Source organism: Haliotis cracherodii, unplaced genomic scaffold (assembly GCF_022045235.1).
Source record: "Haliotis cracherodii isolate W230 unplaced genomic scaffold, xgHalCrac1.p SCAF_6, whole genome shotgun sequence".
Lineage (NCBI taxonomy): Eukaryota > Metazoa > Mollusca > Gastropoda > Lepetellida > Haliotidae > Haliotis > Haliotis cracherodii.
This window is the reverse complement of record NW_027266319.1, coordinates 32,643,518-32,671,229: the sequence shown is the minus strand read 5'-3', so window position 1 is coordinate 32,671,229 and position 27,712 is coordinate 32,643,518. Positions and strand designations below refer to the sequence as shown.

The 27,712-nt window shown below is 38.3% G+C and overlaps 1 protein-coding gene across 1 annotated transcript; it reads right to left on the bottom strand.

Annotated features, from left to right (window-relative positions):
• LOC139445848 (uncharacterized) lies at positions 1–27,712 on the bottom strand. The gene is made up of 10 exons (XM_071227079.1): positions 27,496–27,712; positions 17,316–17,364; positions 14,824–14,961; positions 13,774–13,907; positions 8,494–8,617; positions 8,148–8,311; positions 7,547–7,609; positions 6,459–6,534; positions 4,699–4,827; positions 1–3,257 (listed from the first exon to the last, which is right to left on the bottom strand). Exons 1-10 carry the CDS (start codon positions 27,631–27,633, stop codon positions 1,165–1,167), a joined length of 3,108 nt encoding a protein of 1,035 aa, XP_071083180.1. The 5' UTR covers positions 27,634–27,712; the 3' UTR covers positions 1–1,164.

Below are 27,712 nucleotides of genomic sequence, written 5' to 3'. Positions count from 1 at the left end.
GATTTTTTAATGGCTATTTACAAATATATATAGTGTATATAATTGTGACTGTACCAGAAGTCTTGTAGTGGAAAGATATCAGCACCAGTTAGCGATCTTTCTGTATGTCACTTGGCATTTCCCTCCTAAGGCCATATGTAATATTTGACAATACCACAGCAGAAGAAAAGTTGATTTACAGATTTCAACTTCTTTCTGCTTTCATTAAAATGTTTCAGTACAGGTGCAAGTAACCTAATAATTTCTGATATTTCTAAATAGCAAAAGGCACCAGTTCACCATGTACCTGACAGACCTGCAAAGTTTGATGAAAAAATATTGAACGGTTTATGAGCTATGCTCCGGAAACAAACCCTACCCTCGCAGAACCTAAGTCCATCTTGTTGCCATGGAAACGTAAAAAAATAAAAATTTCTAAAATTTCTAAATAGCAAAAGGCACCAGTTCAGCGTGTACCTGACAGACCTGCAAAGTTTGATGAAAAAATATTGAACGGTTTATGAGTTATGCTCCGGAAATGAACCCTACCCTCGCAGAACCATTGAAACCATGGAAACGTAAAAAAATAAAAATTTCTAAAATTTCTTAATAGCAAAAGGCACCAGTTCAGCATCTACCTGACAGACCTGCAAAGGTTGATTAACGGCAAGCATGGGTTGCTGAAGACCTGGATTCTAATCCGGATCTTCATGGGTACAGCCATGTATAAAATTGGATCGGAATGATGTGAGCACTTTTTAGAGACACCATAGCTAGGATTATTAAAACACAGTTTCAGCATCACAGGCCTTGTTTTTTCAGAGGATATGTAAAAAATGTGAATGTTAATGACAGACAACCTTACAATGCCCCCAAAACTAAGCTCACTCGATTTTCAGTCTGGTGAGGTAATACTTTGAATGAACATAAGTTATCATGGCTGAACACAACCTTCTTGAAAAGTATAAAAAATAACCAATGTATCACAGGAAACACAACAAATAATTTGAACATAATCTATAGATGAATTTTGTGTAAACAGAAAAATGCACTCCAGTTATGGAGTCTACACAAACCTGTGAAGTACCTGTGATGTGATTTCAATGAGGCAACATGCAGATCGTAAAAGCTAGCACCTCAACAGTTCTAACACAAGGGCTGCATGTCTTGCCCCCCTTGACCCTGTCATGATACAGGGTCAATGTCCTCCGCCTCCACTTGCACTGCTTCCTGGTTAGTGCGAGATTGACCGAGTGAGCTCCGATGTGGATGGGGATCTTGTAACTGGTCACAAGCATCTTCATCTCGTGTTAAGGTACCGTCAGTTTTCAGCTCAGGGTTACTGGACAACTTTTCTTCCATGTCAGGAGCAGATATGTGTCTGTGTCTGTCTCCACTGTTGTCAAGTGCACAGTGTCGACCGTTGTCTGCAATGGCGCCATGGTACTTCGGTATGATGAAGAATTGTCCAGATTCGTCCTCCTCCATGCAAAAAGTTAAAGATCCATCATCACTTCCGCCAAGAACATCAGGTGGACGGAAATCCAGATTGGATACGTCCCACTCGTTTCCTGAGCTAAGTCTCTCCGTAACCACTGGAGGGAACACTGGATGTGGATCATAGAATTCAGAGGAAGGATTTAATAATGGTACACTTTCCTGCAAGTCTTCATCACAAGGATGAGGAACAACAGGCTGTCTTTGAAGTAATGGATTATTCACACACTGTTTTGTCCATGGACTACTTTGCCCTTGAAACAAAGACTCCTCCGTATATTCTTGATAAGGATATGAAAGTTGCCTGGGGATAAAGGACATCTCGGACATGCCAGGATGGCCCCTGGACCAATCTGGTTGTTGTTCCGTAGGAAGGCGCTGAAGAACCTTGTTGGTGGAAATATAACCTCCTGGAGGCCCTCGGGTGTCAACAACTGTTTGTCCAGGATGATTGTGATGTTGATACATCTTGGTCTGACCAGGCAGATGATAACATGCTGCAGAGCTGTTGTGATCCATTGAAACTTTATACTGTCCACTGTCGTCATAATGTCCGCTGTCTTCATAATGTCCACTGTCATGGAAAGACTGATTGCCAAAAGGACCGTAAGGGTAGGCTTGACCTGACAAACTGTCATCCCATTTCCCAGGCACCATTCTATGTTGGCCTGGAGTTGTATAAGGATGTGGGGGATCCACATTGCAGCGACCAACATTCATTATTCTTCCATGTGCATTTCCCATCTCATACATATCATAAAGGTGTGGGGCTTTTGATGGGTTACAATGATCTTGTCTGTATTCTCCTTCAGCATACATTGCCTCAACTGAGTTGTGTGGACTTGAAAAAAATCCTGAGTCGGTTGCATAATTACTTGGCAGATCTGGTTGCCCTGGGTATTCAAGGTAACCATGACCGTGACAAGCTATACCTGAACTCACCAAAGTAACACAACTCTTATCAAGATCTGAAGATTCTTTCAAAGTCGTGAGATTTGTTTGAGGTCTCAAGTTCTTTTTATCATGAAGGGATTTACGTGGTGAGGCAAACGGAAGTGACCGTTCAGACGCTTCTTGGTCATGTGCCACTACCACATAGTGGGGATCATTCTTATCTGAAGTTGAACCCACTGATGAAAGCTGAGAATCATACCTATTTACAAGTGTTTCTCCAGTTATGCTAGATAATGCATCACTATCTGCTATGGATGGTGTCTGTCCTATGATAACTCTTTGTGGTTGAGGATTTACTATTTCTTTACAGAAATGTTTCCAAGTTTCTGACATCTTATATTTTTCATTCATCCCACGTTTCCTCAGCTTCTGTCCTAGCTTTGAAAAATCTCCCGGCAAAACATAGACATAGTCCTCCCTTGAAGCGTTGCTGAAACAATTTGGTTTCATCCCAACCTCAGTATGTTTTTTATTAGTTGAAAAGACCTCCATATGCTCGTGACGTCCATCGAAACATACAAAATATACATGGGAACATAATGCAGCATTGTGTCGAATCTGCTCCAGAGCCTGGTAGTAATAACTGTCCCTTTGCTGCTTTTCCGATATTTCTTTTCCTAACTGGGAGCAAACAACTAGGATGGTGGAATCCTTTGCCTTGTCTTCAAACCATTTTGCCAGTCCAGATCCTGTTGTGATCTGCTGCAACTGATCCTGGTCATAGTGGACGTCGACGTGCAGGTTCTGCCGCAGGACACACGACAGCTTCTTCACTCGGCTCTGGACATCGCTCGCACTCAGCAATAACATCCGTCCATTTTCTGAAACTATATTAAGAGAATATTCGACACTGACAATGAGTGATAACATCCATATATTTTCATAATGTGTCATAAGGTGTGTTTGTTGTGTGAAGCTGCACTCAGCAATATTCCAGCTTTATGACAGCAGCCTGTCAATAATTGAGACTGGACCAGACAATCCAGTGATTGATATTGTGAGCAACAATCCATGCTGTTGGTGTACAATGGCACACCATTAACCAAGTCACCTAGTCTGACCACTCAATCCATTAAGTCGCCTCTTATGACCAGCAAATGTCACTAGGGGCCAGTTCTAAACCGGGATCTTCAAGTGGTAACTGCATTTGCAATGTACTCATTTTGTCAAATCACCAGATGATTTGATGAAGATGCTAGTATTGTTGTTGGTAAAAAGTCATCCAAAATTAGCAAGTGACAACTCTGAATGAAATGATAATAGGTCTAACATGATATAGATGTACTACATATTGGAATACAATCATCCCCCGCGATAACGCCCTTCACGATATCGTGGATTCGGTTGAACTGCTGGGTCATCACTGGCTCCCATAAATTTCATGCTGTTTCCCATCTGAATACACATACAGTCAAGTCTCGTTAATCCGACACTCGTTAATCTAACAATCGTCTTTATCCGACACTAATGATTGGAACCGATTAAATCAGTGCTATTTAGACTCATTAATCCGACAGTCTTGAACTCCGACACACCTAATTTGCAACGAATTACCGAAATCACTCATTAATCAGTCTTGTTAATCCGACACAGTGATCAGCGTACTCCGTGGTCATAAGTCACACAGTAGTTTTGTGTTGAGCTTTAGAGGATGCATGATTAGAAAACACATTCCGCTAACAATGTAACATAACAATATGAATATTTCATTTTTGTTTTCATATTACATGTTTGTATCGTTATCTATTGTGTAGTTGTCCGATTTTCGATAACGAACGTTGATATTACTTAATTTCGTTTATCCAACATACTCGTTAATCCTACATATTCATAGGCAACCAACCATGTCGGATTAACGGGACTTGACTGTATTTGGTGAGAGTACAGCGATGACCTAATAAAACATATGTCCAAACAACTATGAACACCTGGTTTGTTTTTTTGTTCAAAAGACGTAGGTTCTCCATATTTAGGCCTGATGTATGCTGATCACCTTGTCAGCCGCATAGTTAAAGCATTCACTCATCACGTCAAATGTCCCGGTTCAATTCCTCACATGAGCACAATGTATAAAACCCATTTCAGGCGTCCACTGCCATGATATTGCTAAAACTTTGCTAAAAGCAGTGTAAAACTCAACTCACTCACTCACACATCCAGATGTGGCCTTGTTTATCTTCCTTTCAGTAATTATCTTTTGAATATCAAAGATGGCTTCCTGACTGTCATCTTGATTTTGTGGTTTTGATGCCTTGACAAGTGACTTACCATGTGTTTGTCTAATGCAACCGTGGCCATGCCAACAGATGACTATCAGAAGGATCACGGCCAGAACTGTTCCGCTAATGGCCGCCAGAAGTATCTTCAGCGTAGAGTCTTCTTGTTTAATGGGGGGATCTGAGGAGAAGTAACAACAACCAATTTTGAGGTTCACCTAACACTTGGGTGATGCATACTTTGGACTGTTAAATATTTTGAGATGTAAACAAACTTAGGAGAAATCATAGATAATACATTTAGCTGAAGAGGCCTAAATTTTTCACAATTTGGATGGGCCTATTACAAATTGAAGTAAATAATATCATTGGTTAAAAAATATACTATAAATCAACACTATACAAATGCAAACGCTGAATCTATTAAATCTTAAATGATTAATCATGATCTTATTCTATGTCACCATGATTTTTCTACTACTGATTTTCAACACGGGCAAATTGTTTTGTGATTTGTTTCAGACACGCAAAGATACATTCGTCACCACTTGCCCCTTTCCGTAACCTGCAAGAAGACTCGTTACCCTATCGATGAATGTTTTGTGCGAAAATATGACAAACCAATCAGAATGCACGTATGATTTCAAGCTCTTCGTGAAAGAATCCCTCAAATATAATTTTTATTTTTACATATGTCTTTCATCTAAAAATATACCCAAGACACAGTTAAATGTGTCAATCAAACTCTATAATTTCGCATGTCCAGATGTGCTTTAAATTGCATCTGAAATATACATAATATGTGGGAAAATATTACGCAACAAGTTGACAATGTGTTTTAGGTATGCCCGTTTGTGCTAAGGCGAAACCCGGTCGCAAAAATGGCCAAGAGAGGGACACAAGTTGCTATTTGGCTTGTTCCAGAATAACACAAGTTGATCACGATTGGCAAAGATACTGACACAAAGCTTTCTACTGGTGACACAATGGAAGCCCTAGGAATTTGGCCCTTACAATTCGATAAACAAAAGACATCAATGTCATAAATTTGTTTCAGTCAGACAAGAAAAGTACTCAAAGATTTCCTGTTTGTTGCTTAAACCACACTCTGTAATGTTTCAGCTATATAAAGGCACGGTGGCCTCTTGAAAATGCGACCTCAGGTGGAAAACACCAGTGTTTTTTTCATAACCATATAAGTTTTATAACATAACTCTGCTCACGAGCTCTGCAGTTAGCAGATGAAACGACCCTACTGTACATAAGATTTTTTAAAAACATTTGTCCATTTCTATTTCATGATTACTGTTATTTTATTTTCCCAATGAAATAAATATAATTACCATGAAAATATACAACTATTTATGTCTTTTTTAAGGTGTTTACACTTCTTTGATAACAAAAAGGGCATATATGTGAAACGTCAGGTCTGAAATGCTCTAACTGAATTCCAGCACAGAGTCGAGGAAATTGGCCCTCGAACAAGAGGTCACCCTGATTGATATAATGGCAGCCTGTAAATAATGAAGTAAATAATTGAACAGATATTCCAAAGACATTCAATCAACACCAAGCCTGACGAGATCTATTATGTCACCTCATAAGATAACTCGGGACCAATTCTAACCCGATTCCCGACTTGGAATTCTGGAGCTGTCCCTACCTGCAGGGACTTCAGAGTTGAATCCCAGACTGGGATTCTTGGTCTGTAATCATAACACACCTAAGTGAAAAATGTTTATGGTGTGTGTGTGTGACCTTCCTCCCTTATTAACTCCATTAAAAACCACCTGACTGACACACTGTCCTCACCAAAATATATCAGCTGAATGTTCTTGTACACTGTCTGTCCACAGGGGCTTGTGTTATTCGCCGTCTTTGGTTCTACCTGCACAACAGTCAACAACACGATTGCCATAGAAACATATCACGGATACAATATATGTAAACATATACAAATCAGAAAATTAGAAAATGAAATTACATTGGCAATAGGTTTTCTTTAAGTTTTACAAATTTAATTATTGGAAACCACTGGCATAACATATTTTCTGAGATGAAAGAACATGGCAAGATAGAAAAAAATAGACCAAAAGACCAAATATATAACTCACTAAAGATGTCTATCATGTACATCAGTAAAACTCACATATACTAAGTTCTAAGTTCACTGAATGATATGCAGAGTTTGCTTATGTGATTTGATTCCTGCAATTGTATATTGTATGCTCAGTAGAGTAAGACCACCTTCTCCAAAAGAAGATGACAAATCCCACTGGCCCCTACAAATTTGAAAGAACAAATAGTCTAAAATCATCTGATGTCACTTTAAATCTAGCTTGATGAGAGACTTTCTCTCTAATCTGTCTATACAAGAGTACAGTAAACTATGGTTATAACAAACTCTTATAACGAACTGACCGATATAACGAACTTATTTTTTAGTCCCGGCCATTTGTTGTATATATGGTGTATATATGCTTATAACGAACTACAGTTATAACAAACTAAAATTTATGGTCCCTTTGAGTTCGTTATAACCGTAGTTTACTGTAGTTATTGAGCTATCAAAACAATACCATGGAATTGTGATTTGGAACTTTGTATTTCTATGTCAGGTAGACACCATCATGAACGGAGTCAAAAACAAGCTTGTTGCCAAGGAAACAGAACAAATAATAAATTCAAAAAATCATATATCATTATATGCCGGGGGAATAAAAGTAAATTGTGTGCAGAGATTCAGAACAAATAGTCACCCACTTTTGCTGAGTAGGTAAAATATTCACCACATCCTGATATATCCGATCTGGTGTCAGATCTGTCCTCAGGTCTATATCCCCCCTATTTGGGGAGGATATAACAATGTTTCAAGGACAAATGAAGGGGAGATAACTTACCTTGACTATATAATAACCAGGCTTGAGTTTCCCAAATTCATGCTGTTCAAATCCATAATCTTTCTGCATAAACAGACAAAAATATTCAATGTTAAGCATATAAAAACATTTTTTTGTTAAGCAAGTAAAGGTTTGAAATGGGAGAACTGGCACTTGTTCTGATTTCCGGTCAATCAATCAAAAGCCTTCAAATCACTCTCACGATTAGTATGTCAGTTTCCTAAGAAATCCCAGAAAGTTGCTCTCAAAGCTACAATTTGGCTTCAAAAGATAATAAGAATATAACACATATTCAGATATTTCAGCTTCTTATCAGGCATTGAAGATTACTTATTCGATCAAGTTGTATACTTTGAGCGTGAATGCGTGCGTGCGTGTGCCTGAGTTATAAGGAAAATAAGATATGGACTTTTACATAAAAAATTATTATTGGACATACAATACAAATGTTACAAAAAACAAACAAAATTGTTTCCTCTTCTTTTCACAGAAAACAATGTCTTGACACAATGGCCAATAAAAAGACACTTTTTCCAACAAAAAATTGACAAACACCCAACATAATTAGATGGTTGGTTGACTCTAAGTACATAGGACGCACCTCAATGGTACTAAGAAGCTGCTTCTTCTGGTACAGTGACACAGTATAGTGAGTAATCCTGGCTCCATGCTTCGGTCTCTCCCACACAACGTGCACGCTCTGCCGGGCTGGAATAGCGGCTAGTGCCAGTACCACGCGACACTTGGGGTCTACTCGTGGCTCACCTGATCAACAATCACAATTATTTTCTTATTTGGGATATAATCTTAACAACATAGCCAAACTACAACTTTCTCTCCCTCTTACTTTTATTCCCCCAATTGTTTCTCCATAAATGCAAACAAAAAACAAACAAAAACTGTAGTCAATTCCTAAATAAGATTTTTTACCACCAACATGAACTCACTGTGTATGACGAGGGTGTATGACGTTTCTGCCTGTGATGGGAGTGAAGTCAGCTTCAGCTGGTAGTAATATGTGACTCGATTCAGGATCATCAGGCCCACCAGGCACTTGTACTTGATCTCACGCTGAAACAAACAGCATCAGGCATGTTGACTCACTCTTACTTGATCCACATGTCCAGTTTCTTTTAAGCTTCCAGCAATCCAAAAACGTCTTTGCCTGTTTTGGTTTAAATTTCTTTTTTAAACCCAATGTCCTTAAAATCAGATCTTATGACAACTTCTACGCAAAGACCTGGGCCCACTTGCACAAAACGATCTTAGCGCTAAGACTATTGTAAGTAAAGATCATCTTAGTGCTAAGATCGCTTTGTGCAAGTGGGCCCTGATCTCACGCTGAAAAAACATTAAGCATGTTGACTGAAGATTGGTCCTATGTCTAGTTTCCTCTGTGGTACCAGAAATCCAAAAAAATAAATTCATGTTTATGTTTATGATAAGCTTGTGTTGGTTGAAAGAAAATTTACTGTAAACCGAAACTTCAAAATCATATCTTAGTGCTCACTACTGCTTCACAAAGACCTGATGACATCACATTACAGGTCATGTCAGAATGACCTATCGTGACCTGTGACAACCAATGAAATGACTGACAGGAAGTAGACATAAGCCAATCAGAAAGCAGCCTTCTCAAGCATTTTTGCCACTAGTTATTAAAATTCCAGACTACACTTTGAAAAATATTTTGACCACATTTTCAATTCAAAATTTGAAAACTGAGCAAAAGAAAATTCAGGAATGGCTGAGATTGTATGGCGGTACTTCCAATTGGCTATGGAAAGTCTCTCCCATTTCAAATATCTGTACCACTGAAATGAGAGCTGTCTGGTATTTTGTACAGTCAATAACTGTCATTCGGAATGCCACGTTGAGGTTCACATGTTTAGAAAACACATTCGGTCTTTCACTTTCGTGATCAAGGAAGTGGTGCTTTGATTGGTCGGATGAAAGGTAGTTCTGATGTGACCTGTGATGGGATGTTTTAGATCTCAGAAATCTAAGATCTGTGAGGAGGTAGGAGTGAGTGAGGTTTTACAACGCTTTTAGCAATATTCCATCAATATCATGGCAGGGGACACCAGAAATGGGCTTCACACATTGTACCCATGTCGGGAATTGAACCCGGGTCTTCGGCATGACTAGTGAACGCTTTAATCACTAGGCTACCCGACCGCCCTGTGGAGGTAGGAAGAATAATTATTGTATTTGGAATGACATGATGTGGGGCCTGGACTGTTGTGGACAACATTAAACTTCTAAAGTTCCAAAATATCACCATGTAATTTCAGTCCTAAAACATGACTTTTAGACCAGGGTGACGTTGTACAGAGCGTTCTTAGCGCTAAGTTGATCATAACTTCCATACCTTAACATAGACTGACAACAGTTGTAGTGCTAAGGTTGTTTTGTACAACGACACCCTGGACCTTAATAAAGACAACTTCTTAAGAGCCAACAATTAAGTACAAGTAAAAGTGCAACAGTAACTGCCAATGAATGATACAACTATTTTGTAATATTCTGAAAGATGACCTTGACCTTTGACTGACAAGGCACCAACGTGTCATGTTGTAGCATTTGTAAAGAGAAATGTCTGTAGAGGTAACGATGCCTCAGAAACTTACAATAATAAATATATATAACCTTATGTCACAAAAACCTAAATGCTGACCTTAACCTTGACTTCAGCATAATAAAGTCCCGTGCCTTTAGGGGTATCAGAAACTGATCATAACACAATCTCATTAAAATGAGATCTTAGTTCTCGTTATCGCTAAACAAAGATCTGTGGATACCCATCACGGGTCACGTCACAACGACCTTTGATCCGACCAATCAAGGGTCTTTTACCAGATCATAAAGTGACAGTTGGAATGTGTTTTCTAATCATGCAACCTCAAAAATGTTAACACAGTGTATTCCAAACGACAATTACGGCCCGTACGATTGATTCTAACACTGTTATCATCTTTCTCTCGCTTCCATGGGATAAACATATGAAAGGAGGAGGCTTTGCACAGTACTTTCGAAGCACTGCCGTACAATCTCAACCATATATTAGACATTCCAGATTGTTCGTTTGTTCAGTTTTCAAAACTTTAATCGAGAACTATGTCAACATATTTTTCAAGCGTAGTCTGAAATGGAAAGTGCCAGGTTGAAACAAGTGCTGTAAAGCTCGAGAAAGCTGCTTTCTTACTGGCTGATATCTACTCCTTGTTAGTCATTTCAGTTGTCAGTCAAAGGTCAAAGCGGCAGCGAGAACATAGATCTGATATTAATGTGATTGGACCATAACATAACCATGTTTTTCAAAATCTGATATCGACCTTGACCTATTGCTAATCTTGACCACAACCTTTTCCTGGAGAAGGTACATACCAAGTTTGATGATAAATGGGCATGGCAGATAACTGTATCCATAGTGTGTTCTTTTGTGTAGTATTTATCCATAAAAAGCATGATGCTTCTGTTGGAAAGTGAAACCAATCAATTACCAATGAAATTTAAAGAACCCTATTTATTTGTTTAAACGAAGAAAATAAGGTTACATTTTATCAAAACTGTTACTTTTTTAAACCATCAATAATGCAACGGATGTGCAAACAAACATTTTTAGAGTGAGAGAGTTAGGTTTGAACAGTATTTCAGTTATAAAATGGCATGTTAGCTTGAGGAAGGCTTATGTAATCCTGGTTTTAGATGTATAATTCTTAAAATGATCGGGGGGCACGGGTGGCCCTGTCATCTAAGGTGCTTTGATTGGCTGTGCAGAGTTGCATCCCTTGGGCACGCCAGAAACCTATGATTGTGGGTTCCAATCCCGGTTCACCCCAATTATGTTTCTAGGTTTGTCAGCACCATACCCGTGCTGGTGGGTTTCACCGAAGTGGTAAACTGAGACCTGCATCACTTCGGGCTTTCCTCCCAGATTAAGCTGACACGCCATGATATAACTGGAATACTGTTAAAAGCGGCGTTAAACCCAACTCACTCACTCACTTAAAAAGATCAATTCAATTTGTATTTTATATTTGGGTCAGTGAATCCATAATTGAGACAAATTACAACAGTGTTGCTTTGTGATTAGGTCATTAAATGGACAAGCTGCTTGCATGTGGCTATAACTGTTTTAAGCACCCTGCTAAAGTAAGTGCTCCTTGACCCAACTTCTTTGCCAACCTGTCAGTAGTGTTTATACTTCTCCCCTACATCAATCTCATTAAAATCAGATCTTAGTTTTCGCTACCTCTAAACAAAGATCTGAGGACATCCCATTAGGGATCCGTCAGAACAACGTTTCATTAATTTTGACCGACCAATGAAATGACTGACAAGAATTCGACATCAGCCAATCAGAAGGCAGCTTTCTTGAGCTTTACGACACTAGTTTCAAATCGGCGACTACGTTCCGAAACATATTTTGATGTATTCTCGATTAAAATTTGAAAACTGATAAGAAGAACATTCTGGAATGGCTTTTTGACGGTCTAGATTGTATGGATATAATCATAAAACCTGAAACTGTCGTTTGGAATACCCTGTATTAATTATATCATTGTTGCATGATTAGAAAACACATTCCGACTGTCACTTTCATGATCTGGTAAGCAACGCTCTGATTGGTTGGATGAAAGGTCATTCTGACATTCTGACGTGACCCGTAATGGGTTGTCCTCAGATCTTTGTTTAGCGATAACAAGAACTAAGATCTGATTTTAATGAGATTGCCCCTACATGACAGTCCATATTACTTGTGTATATTACAGATTCTTTACAGAAAACAGCAGTGCATAAGGAGTAGAGAATTACCTTGTAACTCTCATTAAAACGTTCTAATTTCTATGCACACCCTCACCTTTGTAAATCTTCCATTATAGCAAATACGGTCCCACCCAATCCAGTTAACCGCCTCTGACGGCAAGCATGGTTTACTGAAGACCAATTCTAACCAGGATCTTCATGGCGGCTTTCCTCCCACATACATGAAGCCCACACACTGTGATATAACTGAAATACGGGCTAGGAGCAGTGTTAAAGCAACCTTACTCGTTGGAGAACTTACATATTTGCTGTGACAAATGACAAGGAATCATTCAAGTAACCGAGGGTTGATAACAGTATACCACTAATCAAAATCATTGTAACAACGCTTCTCTGACTTTGCTGTTATGCAAAAACACACATTACAACATTTAAATTGCAATCTACATTTTGAAGCCTTCATATCTCTATTAGTCATCACACATATTTACATGACTGATGACAGACATTCTCTACAGTGAGTGTCAGATATAAGAGATATGGGAACAATAGACCCTGATGGCACTCATGCTTATCAAACATGTTGACAGCTGCACTTTTATTGACTGTAATATGAGATCCAGGAAGCAGTATCAACTGAATGAGGGATGTCACTGTGATATATGATCTCAGCAAATGCTAGAAACAATCAACATGGAATATCTGTATGTACTTTGAAGCTTCAGTTGACAGCCCAGAGATTTTGGCAACAAATATATTTTGTGAGTGAGTGAGCATGATTTTACACTGCTTTTAACAATATCCCAGCAATATCACGGCGGGGGACACCAGAAATTGGCTTTACACATTGTACCCATGTCTAGAATCGAACCCGGGTCTTCGGCGTGAGGAGCAAATGCTTTAAAAATATGTGAAGTACTGGTGTCCTGTGTACCTGTTATGGTATTTTTTTTACATTTGGGATAGGGGCCCTTTTGGCCCACTTGAAATGTACAATTTCTAAGTTACGGAAAACTTTATTGATGGTATGAAGATTATAAGACATGTTCAAAGAGTCGATAACTAACATATCTTCTTTCAAACACTTTCAAGACTTCTAACATGTTTAAGTACAAAAGAAGGGCTTAACTTTAACATTAAGTAAAATGGCTGATTTTTCCAACTTGAAGACTTGAAACTAGAGGTGAAACAATACATTGGTGCACTGGTGCATCATGAGTTTTCATGTGACGATACGATAATACACGATACTATCTCCACAGCTTGCTTTTCCTTGAACCTTCATTCAAATATTAAACATGTTTAATATCAAAAAGTTTCCATGCGATTTGAGGTAAACATGCGTAATGTGATATGAATCCTATTGTCACCCATTTATCGTGATACGTATTGTATCGTGACCTTGCTGTATCGTTTCACCCCTACTTGAAACACACACCACACGCTGGAGTACTCACTGGCACATTCTGTACAAGTGTGGCAGAACTGAAGTCAAACACGCGACATATTGGGTTTTTCTTGTAGTAGTCATCTTGACCCAGTGGACAGCTGAAATCCACAAGCACAGCCTTTGTCCTTAAAGCTTCAATCCCTGAAAACACCAAGACGAAATCAGGCACCATGTAGAATCCAGTTCATACCATCAAGAATAAACCGTTAATTGATAGTCATGTCTTAGAACATGTACAAGCTGAAGGATTTCTGCCCAGTCATTTAAAATACTGTCATGTTAGCTGCATGTGTTTCAGATTCAGGGTGAATCTGGGATTCAAACCTGAAATCACAGGTTTCTAGCACACCTAAGGGACACAACTCTGTAAAGACAGCTGGGCCACCTATGCCCCTAATGAAAGTAGCAAATTTTGTTTTGTTTTTTGTTTCAGATTGAATATCTTATGGTTATGGCTTCAAGACAAACAATTTTTTCTCTGAAAAGTGGAGCCAAACACATTATTTAGGGTAAAATACCCAAGTCAAATTTGTTTTTAGCTCAACTTAAAGTATATCTGTTATTGGCCATTACTCAGTCATTTTAGTTCAAAACGTAATAATTTGGTATATGTGTAGTTAGTAGGGGGACTCATTTGACCATACATAAACCTAAAACTTTTTATGACAATAACTTCGTCATTTTGGTCCCAAACAAAATGAAATGTGGTACATATGTAGTTAGTTGTGAGGCTCAAAACATTATGCTCCATTTTTAAATTTTGACCTTCATTGGACCATTGCACTTTGACCATGCTCCTAAATCTTCCAAACTGCATATTTCGATGTGAACATTCTTTTCTCAGAAACCACTTGATCAATAAAGCTGATACTGCACATGCTTGTTTCATACTAATTACGACATCTGAATTTGTCTAAGAGGTTAAAATCTGATTTTCAATATGGCTGTCACATTTTACATAATACTTTTTCCTTCTGCCTTCAGGGATACAAATCTGAAAAAGAAGTTATTTAATTGACCTGGCCTCAATGAAAAGGTACTACTTTCTACAGCTTACCTCCATGTGGTGTATTAAATGAGTATGTAAGACTTGGGTTTTCGACACGCAGATAGGTACCAATGGTTGCCAGTAACGCAAAACTGTGGAAAGCCACGGACGGGGAGTTGTTGTACTGCTTACTGATGTTGTTGCACTCTGAAACAATCGACACTTTATCAGACCAACTAATATTCAAATAAAGGTCACGATAAATGAATCATATCACGTTCATCGTATCGCACCTCACTTAAATTCATTAGCCATAATGTCTGATAATAAGGCTCCTATTCATCTCCATTTGCGTGAACAAAGTAGACACAAGTTATGGATAATAACTTCTTTAATTACTGTAAAGGCGACGTTTTGGTAAAGATCCTTATACCGTTGTCAATCCATTTGCCAATCTTGCATCCTGCAAGATGTCTTCTTTCAGATAATGGAAATTTCAAGACAAATGATCTTACTTCAGTTGACATTTTCGCTTCATAGAATCTATGAGATTCCCAATCGGACATGTCCGCCGCATATGACGGTTTCCGGACCCCTGTCATAGATGAACAGTGTTTCGCCTACACTGACAAGATACCTTGACAAGGATGCAAAGAGTAAAGACACCCTCATGTATGGTTGGTAAATGTCATAACTGTCTGCGTATTAGTGGCAAGAAGCAGTGACCAGACTTGACACAGTACCCAGTGAAAATACTAACTCTAATTAGGGCTGGGATGGGTAACTCGGGTACTCGGGTACTCGGGTACTCGGGTCGGGTCAGTTGAATCTTGAATAGGATCCAGGTACTCACAGGACTACCCGAACCCGTGGTTAGTCATGTGATATATTGTTTAATGACCAAAACTCACTATAGCTCAGTGGTTACACTATAAGTCGCTAATGTTCGCATTTCTTTCTGACGATGCACAGATTCCTTTCGACTTGTATATGTGTGAGTAAAGATGAAGCTTCAGTCAACTTCACGGTACGCATGATCTGATCGTTTGATACATGTATCTAATCAGTTCGCCTGATTCATGTCACTGCTTCCAGAATGAACTTGAGACAACACTAAGTTAGCGAGCGAGTGAGTCGGGTTTTACGCCTCATTTAGCAATATTCCAGCAATAATAGGGCGGGAGACATCAGAAATGGGCTTTTCACATTGTAACCATGTCGGGAATCGAACCAAGGTTTAACCACTAGGCTACCTAACCGCCCTGCTTCCAAATTTTTAAGAACCTGAAATGACAATGGACTCCAGTATGATAAGATAATAATGTGTCATTTTATTCATGCAAGCAGGTACATTCATATTGCTCACATGACTTTCATGCTCACATGACTGCACGACTTACACTACAGGGAAAAGGGAAGTTTGCCACTGTCTATATCCGTCAAAGTGGCTTTTTCCAGGAAAACAGTTTATTTCAAAAGAAAAGCAAATCCTGCAAGCTAAATGGCTAAATGGCTACGACTGCTTTGTGGGATGGGGCCCTGAGAACTTGGATAAGTTGATTCAGGATATAGAATGCTACAATGGGTATTCATGGAATCTGGCTTTTTATCCAGGAAAATGCAGTTAATTTATAAAACAAATGTGCTTCTTTCTGTATCCTGCAAGCTGGTTAATTGCTGGTTATTGATACTTTCCAGAAAGATGCTGTCAGTTTCAAGGTGAGGTGAGGTGAAATTGGGTTTACCGTTGTGTTTAGGATTATTACACTTATATAACGACTTGTGTGTGCATGTGCGTGTGTGCGTGTGTGTGTGTGTGTGTGTGTGTGTGTGTGTGTGTGTCTGCTTGTACTAGCCTGGACTGATGCCGATTTATAGTGCTAGCTTACTGCGATACCATGCCACAGTTTCACATAAATACCCGAATCAGACACAGTATACTCCAAGCCGACCAGTCCTTGTTTTATCCCCTTAATGCCGAATGCCAGACAGGGTAACAACAAGTAGCAACTTTTAACGTCATTTGGTATGACATGGCCGGGGATCAAACCCCGGACCTTCCACTCTCCGGGTGGATGCTCTACCACTAGACCACAGAGACGGTCAGTTTCAAGAATTTAAAGAAAGAAAATTGCCCCTCTCTTATCCTGCAAATGTGGCTTATTTTGAAAAGACATTGTTATTACTTTCAAGACAAATATAGCACGAATAGAATGTCTGCCTCCATCAGCATCTGATGTGTATAAATGAGGCTCAAATGCACCATGCTGCTTGGGCTGGTGTGTACTGTCATTCGCTAGAACTGCAGATTAGCAAAACGAAGACCATTTTTCCTCTTCAATTTCAAGAAATAACAAACATTAACAGCAAAATGATTCCTGAATTTTAAATAATGTGGTAAAAAGAATGTTTTTTTGAGGAATAACAATGGCAATAAATTCTAAATGTTGCTTAGAATGACATAATATGCTGATAAGAACCGAGATGAAATAACCACTAAAATGTGAGTAACAAATCACGTATTGTACATTTAATTTGTATTGAGAGACAAAAAAGCTCACCATCTTTATGTCCGATCTGACAGGGGAAGTATGGAAGAGGAGCAACTGCCTGAAATACAAATAAAGAAACAATTATTTCAGAAGCTGATTCTTCATCAATAGAGCTGTGAATGGCTATGTTAAGGATAAAACACAACTCCTCCTTTTGGGTTGAAAATGTAAATGTAAAACCGCGAGAGAAGGAAAAGCCTGAGGGCTTTTCATGGCATTTTAGGGCTTTTTCAGGGCTTAAGGTTTTACATTTTCAACCAAAACCGAGGAGTTGGGTTTTATCCAACTTATGAACCGTCTAAATGCAAGAAATACCAGAAAATTAAGAAAACACTGAGACACCATATAGTGAAACAAAACTGTGTGTGCAGCATGAACCAACTGAAGTTATGACAGATAAAAATATGGCACAGTGGGTTACAAAACTTAACACAATATGTAAGGTTGCAGGTTCAATTCATGTCATGAAATTTTCACATAAATAAAATTGTGACTTTTAACCAATCAAAAATCAACATTACATTCATATCAAAGGGCAATTTACAAAATGTCAATTGTAAAACCAAGGTCTTACAATTGAAATGTAAAACCTCAAAGCAGGCTTTGAAGTGACTCAGTTCCCAAAACCTAGAATAAGAAGTCACCCATTTCAAAACCCTGGTTTGGGAGATGAGCAGATTACTGATTTACTTCCTAAGTAGATATAGCCGAGGTTGTCCGGAACCTAATGCTATATAGGGTAATATAGGTTTATAAGGCAGAGTGACCAAAGGTTGGATACAACACATTAAATTTGACCAAAATGGAGTATCAAATCAAAACTTAGGTATCAAATACAAAATGATATATGGATAAATACATATAGGGTGGACATACATAACGGTATGATTTATTTGTTTGTTTGTTTAACGCAGCACTCAGCAATATTTCAGCTATATGACAGCGGTCTGTAAATAGTCAAATCTGGACCAGACAATCCAGTGATTCATATCACGCAATTGTGATCAATGACATGCATCAACCAAGTCACCAAACTGACCACCCAATCCCGTTAGCCACCTCTTATGACAAGCATAGTCACCTTAACGGCAAGCATGGGTTGCTGAAGGCCAATTCTCTACCCAGATCTTCATGGGTTGTAAAACAGTACGAAAATGAATATTATTTTCTGATGGTATGAACAAATGTAATTTAACTTCCATTATTCTTTTTTGGTGATGGAAAAGGGTTTCTTAATATGACTAGAGCCATGTTTTAATGTATTGTTACCTGCAATGATTGGGATGTTATTGTGAAGATACATTTCATATGCTTAACAACCGCTTCGTGTCCAGTGACAACAGCCTTCAGCTGTTTCCGGAAAACAATTTTTTGGTGTTGCACAAAGCACAATTATTGCTAACATCCGTTTGTGGGATGGGTCACTGAATACGCAGGCAAGTTGATTCCAGATATAGAATGGTACAATGGGTATTCATGCTGAACGCTTCTCTTGTCTGTGAACACAGCTGGATTTGTATCATTCGTCATGCTTGATGAGGGGAAAGAACTAGCTTTGAAACGATGTGTACATAGAACACAGGAGCTGAAATCCATATATATCATGTGACGCACTCTTTCTTTGATACATAAACATGTATCCTTGCAAACAAAGTAATGTGATGCACTCATATTTTAAAGACCCCTGACAGCACTAACTTTCTGTTGGTGAGGCCGATCCATCAGCTGTCACTATTCAATTAGCTCACTTACCATTACAGAACTGAATACCTTGGGATGACCTGTTACCAGTAAGCACTGGTTTTCCCCACTGTTTCAACATCATCATAATGTTTGCAAGAAGCATTTAACAGTACAAAGACCCAGTGTTCGAAATACCTGCCTGCCCGACCATCCGAGACGGGTTGATTTCAACTCGGGCTGCCAGATTTTCAAATCCCCCTGCCCGACGGTCGGGTTATATTTCATATGTAAAAATATTCTAAATATTTCCCGATGATACGCATTATTTACATGATGTATTCTAGGATATTAAATACAAATCTAACCTAAAAAGTGTTTGCTATTTCTTTTCTTGCATTACTTTATGTTCAATGAATTTGATTTAAAGTTTTAATTAAATTATCCTGAGAAACATATGATTATAGTGGGCAGGCAGGTTTTGGTCAGGGCTGGCTGGAGTTTCATACCCTGAAAGACCTTGGATTTCTAATTGTGAAACATTAATCTTATCTTCAACACTCTACATCCCAGTGGCGACTACACACTGAGTTGGCCAATAGTTGTTAGTTTATTTGTTGAAAATGTGACCACGTTTGGTCTGTACTTCTCGACCTGTACAAGGATGTTATTGTACCCAGACAGGATCTGAAATGTGACAGAAGGATTTACTGAGTACTGCTGTGCGGTATCAGACAACCAACACTTACTTTCTTCGTGCAATTTGTGTCAGTGCCGGGTGCTACCAGTAGAGTTAACACTGATTTTCAGCGATCCATTCCTATAATGTTTACCATTACTTTGCCTTTTCTTCCCAATGGAATCTGTTTCGGTGGATAATCAAGACTGGTCATTCTCTGGCTTTGATGTATATTTATATCTTTACATCACAAAAAGGTTTGTTTTCAGGTCATAAGGCCGAACGATGATGTTGATCTTCCATGGACAGACCGTCAGAAGACCTACATCCCCAAACAAGTAATCAGACTAGTTTTAGGTCTCTTGATATACACCTCCATACAGTTCATAGGATAGAAGTGTATTTTTGTCACAGAGTGTAATATGGGATTAAAATGTGCCAAGAGGCAGAAATAGATTATTTTAAAGTACATCTATTTGGGCTGGGACGAGTAACTTGGTACTCGGGTCGAGTGGGTACTGAATAAGATCCGGGTACCCACAGGACTACCTGGATCCGTGGTTAGTCACATCATATATGTTTATGTACTAAATTTACCCATAACTCCATTGTTACACTGCAAATAACTATTGTTCAATTTCTTTCTGACTATGCACGCATTGCTTCTGACTTTTATATGTTTGAATAGAGACAAAGCTTTAGTCAACTCCAGTGTATGCATGACCAGAACATTCTAAATAGTTTTTACCAGGGCTGCGGTCCAAGAAATTGTGTACCCAACTCTTCAGACCAACAACGGGTACCCAGGTAGGGTCGAATAGTAGGGAGTCCTTGACAGTAAATATGGACTCGTCCCAGCCTTAAACATCTATCGCTGGCTTCATAAAATCTACGTCATCACGAGGTATGTTTATATAAAGAAGGATAAGTCCAAACATACCAGAAACTTATATCAGCAGTTATCATATATCATGTCACTGACTTGTAAATAAAAGGAATGTTTCTAGCTGCAGGTTTCGAGAAAAATAATTTCAAAATGACTTATTCAGGTTTCCCTCCCACCTGTATTTGTTTATCACATTTATATCTCAATGATGTATTCAGAAGCTAAGCTGCAGCTGGTTAATAAGAAGAGGAACAAATACGTGATACGCACACCCCCTTGAAAACTTCCTGTTACGGGGGGATTTATCTAGGTTTCCAAACTAAGTGCCCTTGGCAGGCAAATAGAGAACAAAATCATATTTTATATTCATATTTTCCCAAATTAGATGGTACCTGTATTCTAAACAATGTGTAAAACTATGCCTAAAAGTGCCTTTGATCCACTTAATTGGCAGTGAAATACAAGTCAGCTGTACGGAGCCACATTAGTTGTCCTTGGTGGTAACTACTACAACATGAATTGGGAAAGTTTTATATTCAATTTGAGAATTTGGTTTGACATTTGGGGCATTTAGTCAAAACCTTTCCATTATGAAAAAAAATATATCTTTGCTTGAAGCAGAGTCCATTGTATGACTCTGACAATATCGTAAGCCTGTGCTTATGGATCACGAGTGATGATACCAGGTTTTCACCAAAAGGTGAGCAGATCCTGCCCTGCTGGTGGTACCCATCACAAACACATGCAAAGGCAAGTCAACTGTTCACTGAAACAACACAGGAACATATGGTTCAAGTCAAAATTTTGGATTGTATCCGACATGACTGTAGAACTTGAGATTCTGTAAGTCACGAAGTTGTCACTGTGTCAGAATTAAAATGAATAGATGACGAATGCTAATAGACGCCAACAGCTTGTGTGAAATTAATAGACAGCCATTGGTGTCTAACAGAGGAAATATGGTAAGTAGACAGGATCTTAGTCAAAGGACCTGTCCTCTTGTTTCCAATACAAATAGCAATGCAGCCATTGCATACTGCAATTTATTGCAATACATTTTAACTTGCAATACTCTTCCTTAATCGTGACAAATTTTCACTTCCAGAACACACCCCTGACAATATATTTGATAGGAGATGAAACTGTAGGAATGGGTGATTTCTGACAAGGAAATAAAACTGAGTGTTTTTACATCAATCCTGTAAATACAGTTTGAAGTGAATATTTAGACAACATTTGTAACTGGTTTAGCAATTCTACAGACCTGAAAAAAATGAAAACTGGCTAAAAATGAAATCTTCTGAAAATAAAAATGTCAATGTCTGAGAATAACCAGTCTCGATTACCTGGCAAAACAGATTCCATTGGGTGTAAAAGGCAAAATAGCAGGGAGAAATATATGAATGGATCACTGAAAAATCAGTGATGAAAACTGAAGTTCACAGAAAAGGTATGCATGTCCTGCCTTACAGCACTATGCAGAATACAAACTTGTTTTTTCTTCACAAAAAGGTGCACACTATATATTCAACTGTAACAGGTTCAATGATGAGATAAGATTAACTTAAACTAGAAAATATTCAGATGACACTTGGCTCTTTGTTCCATTCTTCCCTCTTACCAACGCATTATTTCCCAAATTATAAAGACCCGTGAAGATTCCGGGTAGAATAGGTCTTCAGCAACCCATGCTTTCCGTAAAAGGTGACTATGCTTGTCGTAAAAGGCGACTGATGGGATCAGGTGGTCAGGCTCGCTGACTTGGTTGATGCATGTCATCGATCCCAATTGCGTGGATCGATGCTCATGATACCAATCACTGGATTGTCTGGTCCAGACTCGATTTTTTTTCAGACCGCCGTCATATAGCTGGAATATTGCTGGGTGCGGCACTAAACAACAAACCAACCAACCAACCCAAATTATAAATTGAAAAAAAGACAATGTTTGTTGCCATGGAATGACGTGCCTAAATGATATGTCTGTGTAAGATGACTTCCTCCTTGATTCAGTCATGTCAACATCACTATTATAAACACCTACTGTCGCATTTGTCTATTTTATTGCAGGTGTCTTCCTCTCCTATTAGCCTCTTGGTTTTACGTTTTCCTAGTAGAACCTCATCCTTGTTATGAGGTTTAACTTTTTCCTAGTAGGACCTGGTATGAGGTTTTACTTTTTTTTAGTAAAACCTGATGAGTTGTGAAGTAAAGTGTGGACTTGGTGTTTCAAACGTCTAGTGTTCTTATATTAAAGACATGAAATGAAACTTCACTTCACAACCTCACATATAGTGTTCTATAGTGTTTCAATCTTACATGTCATGACTTCAAATGTGTGCATGCTGCACATTGTCTTTCTCTCACACAGTTTGGTTGAATTCCCTTCACACCAAGATAGACTGTATTGTTTCACTATGAGGTATCCCGATGTTTTGTATTTTTTTCTGGAATTTCCCACATTTAGATGGTTCATAAGTTCAATAAAACACTTCTCCTTCCTTTTGTTTGAAAATGTAAAACCATGAGCTCAGGAGAGAACCTCGGAGTAGTGTCTTATCCTTGAGGTCAAGTGGCTTGTACACTCTCTTATCTCACTTCCCGTTTGTCGTTACTTATCTGACCCGACCTATCATGACATTGCATCATGACAACAAACAACTTATCTTTGATATTTGACATGCTCTTTGGCAAAAAATGCTTCCTTGACATAATAATAAGCTTGGCAATATTTTAAAGTTTATTCAGGTTGACAGATTACAAGTACATGACAAAAAGTGCAAAAGGTTATGAGACATAGAAATGTATTGGTTCTAAGGTGAGCCACAGAGCTTTCAAAATCATGTTTAGGGGTGCCCTTGGCATTTAAGAGTGACAGCAAAAACACCGCCTCCGTAGTCTAGTGGTAGAGCGTCCGCCCGGAGAGCGGAAGGTTCGGGGTTTGATCCCCGGCCGTGTCATACCAAAAGAGGTTAAAAGATGGTACTTGTTGTTACCCTGTCTGGCGCTTGGCATTAAGGGGCTTAAACAAGGACTGGTCGGCTCGGAGTCAGTATACTGTGGCTGAGTGGGGTATTCATGTTAAACTGCGGCATGGTATCTCAGTGAGCTAGCACTATAAATCGGCATCGGTCCGGACTAGTACAAGCAGTCACACACAAACACACACAAACACACAAACACACACACACACACACACACACACACACACACACACACACACACACACGCCGCTATATTATTATTTGGGTTAGATATTTAATTATTTGGGGTTGGATATTCAATTATTTGGCTTAGATATTTAATTATTTGGGCTAAGGCTAGATATTTAATTCTTTGGGGATAGAGTAGACATATGATTTGTCTCAGTAAAGATATAACATATATTAGAATTTGAAAAAAATGTTGTATTCAGAACATACCCTACAGAAAACATTCAATCAGTTTCGCCATGAATAAGATTGCTGGTACAACATTAAGCAATAATCATTAGCTGACTCACTTAACAGCTAACTTTTCTCATAAGCAACATAATCGTTTTTTATTTTTTTCATTTGTAATTTTGAATCTGTTATTTCTAAAACAGATTTACCCAAATGAACTCTTGACAAATCTTCTATCATGTTGCCACCTGCAGTGCCTCTTGCCATATTGACCAAGGAAATATAAAAACCAAGAAATTTAATCAGTCAGAGCTTAATACACATGTCATGTAATAGGAGTGGCCATTGTGGATAAATGTGTTTTTATGGAAATGTGAAACATTTTCCCAGGGAGGAAAACTTTAAACCACGCAGGCATATCGTTCAGGTGAAAGAACAAAGAATGTTTGCTTCCAAATCATAATTGAGGTACCCGTACTGCACATTTTTAAGCCCTGGGCTTAATAACAAATTTTACGTGTTTTAGTTGAGAAAATTTTCATCTAAATTTAAGCCCAGGGCTTAAAAACAGAAAAGGACAAAAACATGATATGAAGAATGATTATCCCAAGTTGAATGAAACAATACTCAAGCTGAGAGCAACTGTTCAACTTAAGACAATATTTTGAAAGGTATGAGTCAAGAACACATTCAAAATTGAAATGACACCTGTGAAAAAAAGTAATAACAAACCAATATTGCAGTTGTGCATGTATGTCATATTCTTTTAAAATGTCACACTGAATATCCAGACTATCACCTGCATTAGGGGTTCAAGGTGTCTTGCTAATATGGAAACCACCAATAGTGTTTAAGTCATAGTATTGGGGAGAACTGGCCATATGGAAGCATGCTACAACACATGTTGAAGGCTATCCGGTATGGGAGTTCAATCAATGTTTCAATTTTATTTAAGCCCTTAGGTTTAAAAGCGTTACCGTATTCGACTTAATAAGCGCCCCACTCTAATAAGCACCCACGGCGATATTTGTGTTATTTTGGCTAGTGAACAATCTCATTTAGAACCCCTTCCGATTGATCAATGTACATAAGACTTATTTATTCGCATATAATACGCACTTGTGTGCTACATCCACCCTTAATTATGGGGAATTACATTCTGGAAAAATATATCTGTCGTATATAAACATTTCAGGCTGTCAGCATAATCCACGATATTTATCTTTCAACTGTTTTTTTCACCATAGAAATATTCTAATAAGAGCCCCCTATTACTAATTTTGAGTGCGCCCTGGGCACTTATTACGTCGAATACGACAATATTTTTTTGTAGCCCACAGGCTCAATATAGAGGGGGGGGGGGGGGGGGGGGGGGGGGGTGGAGGGTGGTGGTTGTGTGTGTGTGTGTGTGGTGTGGAAATATGTACAGTCCCTGTAGTTTTAAGCTTCATAAAACCATTCTGATGTTTTATCCATTTCTATTATAATCCATGTGCACTGCTGCACGTACAGACATAGAAGATTATAGGTTGGTGTGCTTTGCTCATGACTGAGTTTGTGACAGGGGTAAAAACAATCTCCTACCTAATGAACCCTCAGCCGATATGGCTGAAATATTGCCAATGTGACGTTTAACCATTAACTCACTCACTGAGCATGAGTACATAACTTTCAGTTGCCCACAATTAGAGTCACAATTTCATGCTTAAAAATCCTTTCAATCTCTACCCAACAAACTATGCGATTGTTTAATTGCCAGCACAAATCATACTACTGAATTGATTTTTAATTTGTTGTACTATTGCTTGAGTGATATTGTGTGCTTATTAATTCTTCACAAAGGAGCCTAGTGGTTAAAGCGTTCGCTCGGGTTTGATTCCCGACATGGGTACAATGTGTGAAGTCCATTTCTGGTGTCCCTCGCTGTGATATTGCTGGAATATTGCTAAAAGGTGCGTAAAACCATACTCACTCACTCACAAAGGAAGATTATTAACAGGAGAACCCAAAACAACAAACAAGCCTGTTCACGCCATATTCTAATCCCAGCTGACCACGGCCTTGCGTCGTATTAAGCTCTTTGATATCTTGGTAGAAAGAGCATGCTCGATTGCACATCAAAAGTTGTGAAAAGCAGACACCAGAGGCAAAATCTGGTGGAATATTTCTCAACACCAGAGGAAAGTTTTGTTTTGCTATGTTTTTAAAAAAACAGACAGACAGATTAACAAACACTTTTTACTCAGGAATTAAACAAAAAATAATTTCTTGCATAATCAGGTCACTGTTACCATAGTTATCAAGTCTTAGCTGATTGTTGACAGAGATATAAAAACAAATGATTTATTTGCCCAGCGCAGATTTGAAAAATTAGACATACCAGGAAGGAGGAATTCATCAGAACAAGAAGTCAAGTTAGACCGTCCCGAGCCAGGAACAAGGAATCAAATCAATGTTTGATCATAAGAGATACTATAGTCTTGGGGATTTTTGGAAATTTATTTATTTTATTTATCCAATTGTTTTTAATATTTAGTGAAAGAAATAGGCATAATTTCAATGTTAAACAATTCCAAATACACTGATCTGATACGTCCATGTCACAACAAAAGAAGTTAAAAGATGGAACTTGTTGTTACCCTGCCTGTAAATAAGTAAATAAATTTGTTGTGCATAAGTTAAACGTGGGATGCGGCAAGACATGAACGAATACAAATTAGAAGTCACCCAAAGCATCATCAAGCAGAATTATTTAAAAAAAATTCTACTCATTGGTGTAAAAGGTACCCAAAAGACTGGCTCCAAGGAAGAAAAATGTACTGAATATCCCAAAAAAACTTTCAATACCCAATTAGACTGGACCCAAGGAGTAAAAATATACTGAATACCCCCCAAAAAATTATCAATACCCAATAGACTGGACCCAAGGAGTAAACATATACTGAATACCCTAAGAAAACTATCAATACCAAATGTGAATGATAACTTGTGAGATTATACTCAGTGGCTCAATACATTATCTGGAGCCCTGGAAACATCATTTTTAATTAAAATTGTATTTTTACACTTGGTTCCATTATTATACACATGCTCTGACATTCGTAGTGTGTTGGATCAGAGGGAACCTAACTGTGGTACATTGATTCAAGTTTACTTTAATAAAATTTGAAAACTTTAAGAAATAGTTTTAAAAAATCCTTTTACCAAATTCATTCTGGAAAAAGACGCTTACCTATGAGAGCATGTGCTAATATTTCATACATTTTATATAGAAATACATTTGATATATAAACCTAAAGAAATGTCCCCGTTCCAAATGTTACACTTGTACGCTCTACGCTGTAACGCCTGACCTAATTATTAATAGCTGACAGCATCAAGACAATAAAACATCTAAAGAAGACTTAACTAAAGTCTGCCAAACAGCACTACACGTAATTGACGTTAATACAATTCTCATTTAAATAACGTTTTGTCAAAAAAAGAAGAGGATATATATATCTCAAGAATTTAAATTATCGTCGTTGTTAACTGCGACTTGATATTGTGAAGCAGTACTTACAGATTGGCTACAGTTCTTGGGAGCACATTCACTGTCGTAACGGGTCATGTCTTCTTCGGCGTGAACGCTCGAACATGTCTCCTCGAACTGGACAATTCCGATAATGAGGACCCCAAGGAAAAGTCGTGAAATATCCATGTTCTTTGTCACTTGTTGTCATAGATTAAATATATTTGGGTGTCATTCGTGACGCTTAAACGCATGCCCTCAACCAGGA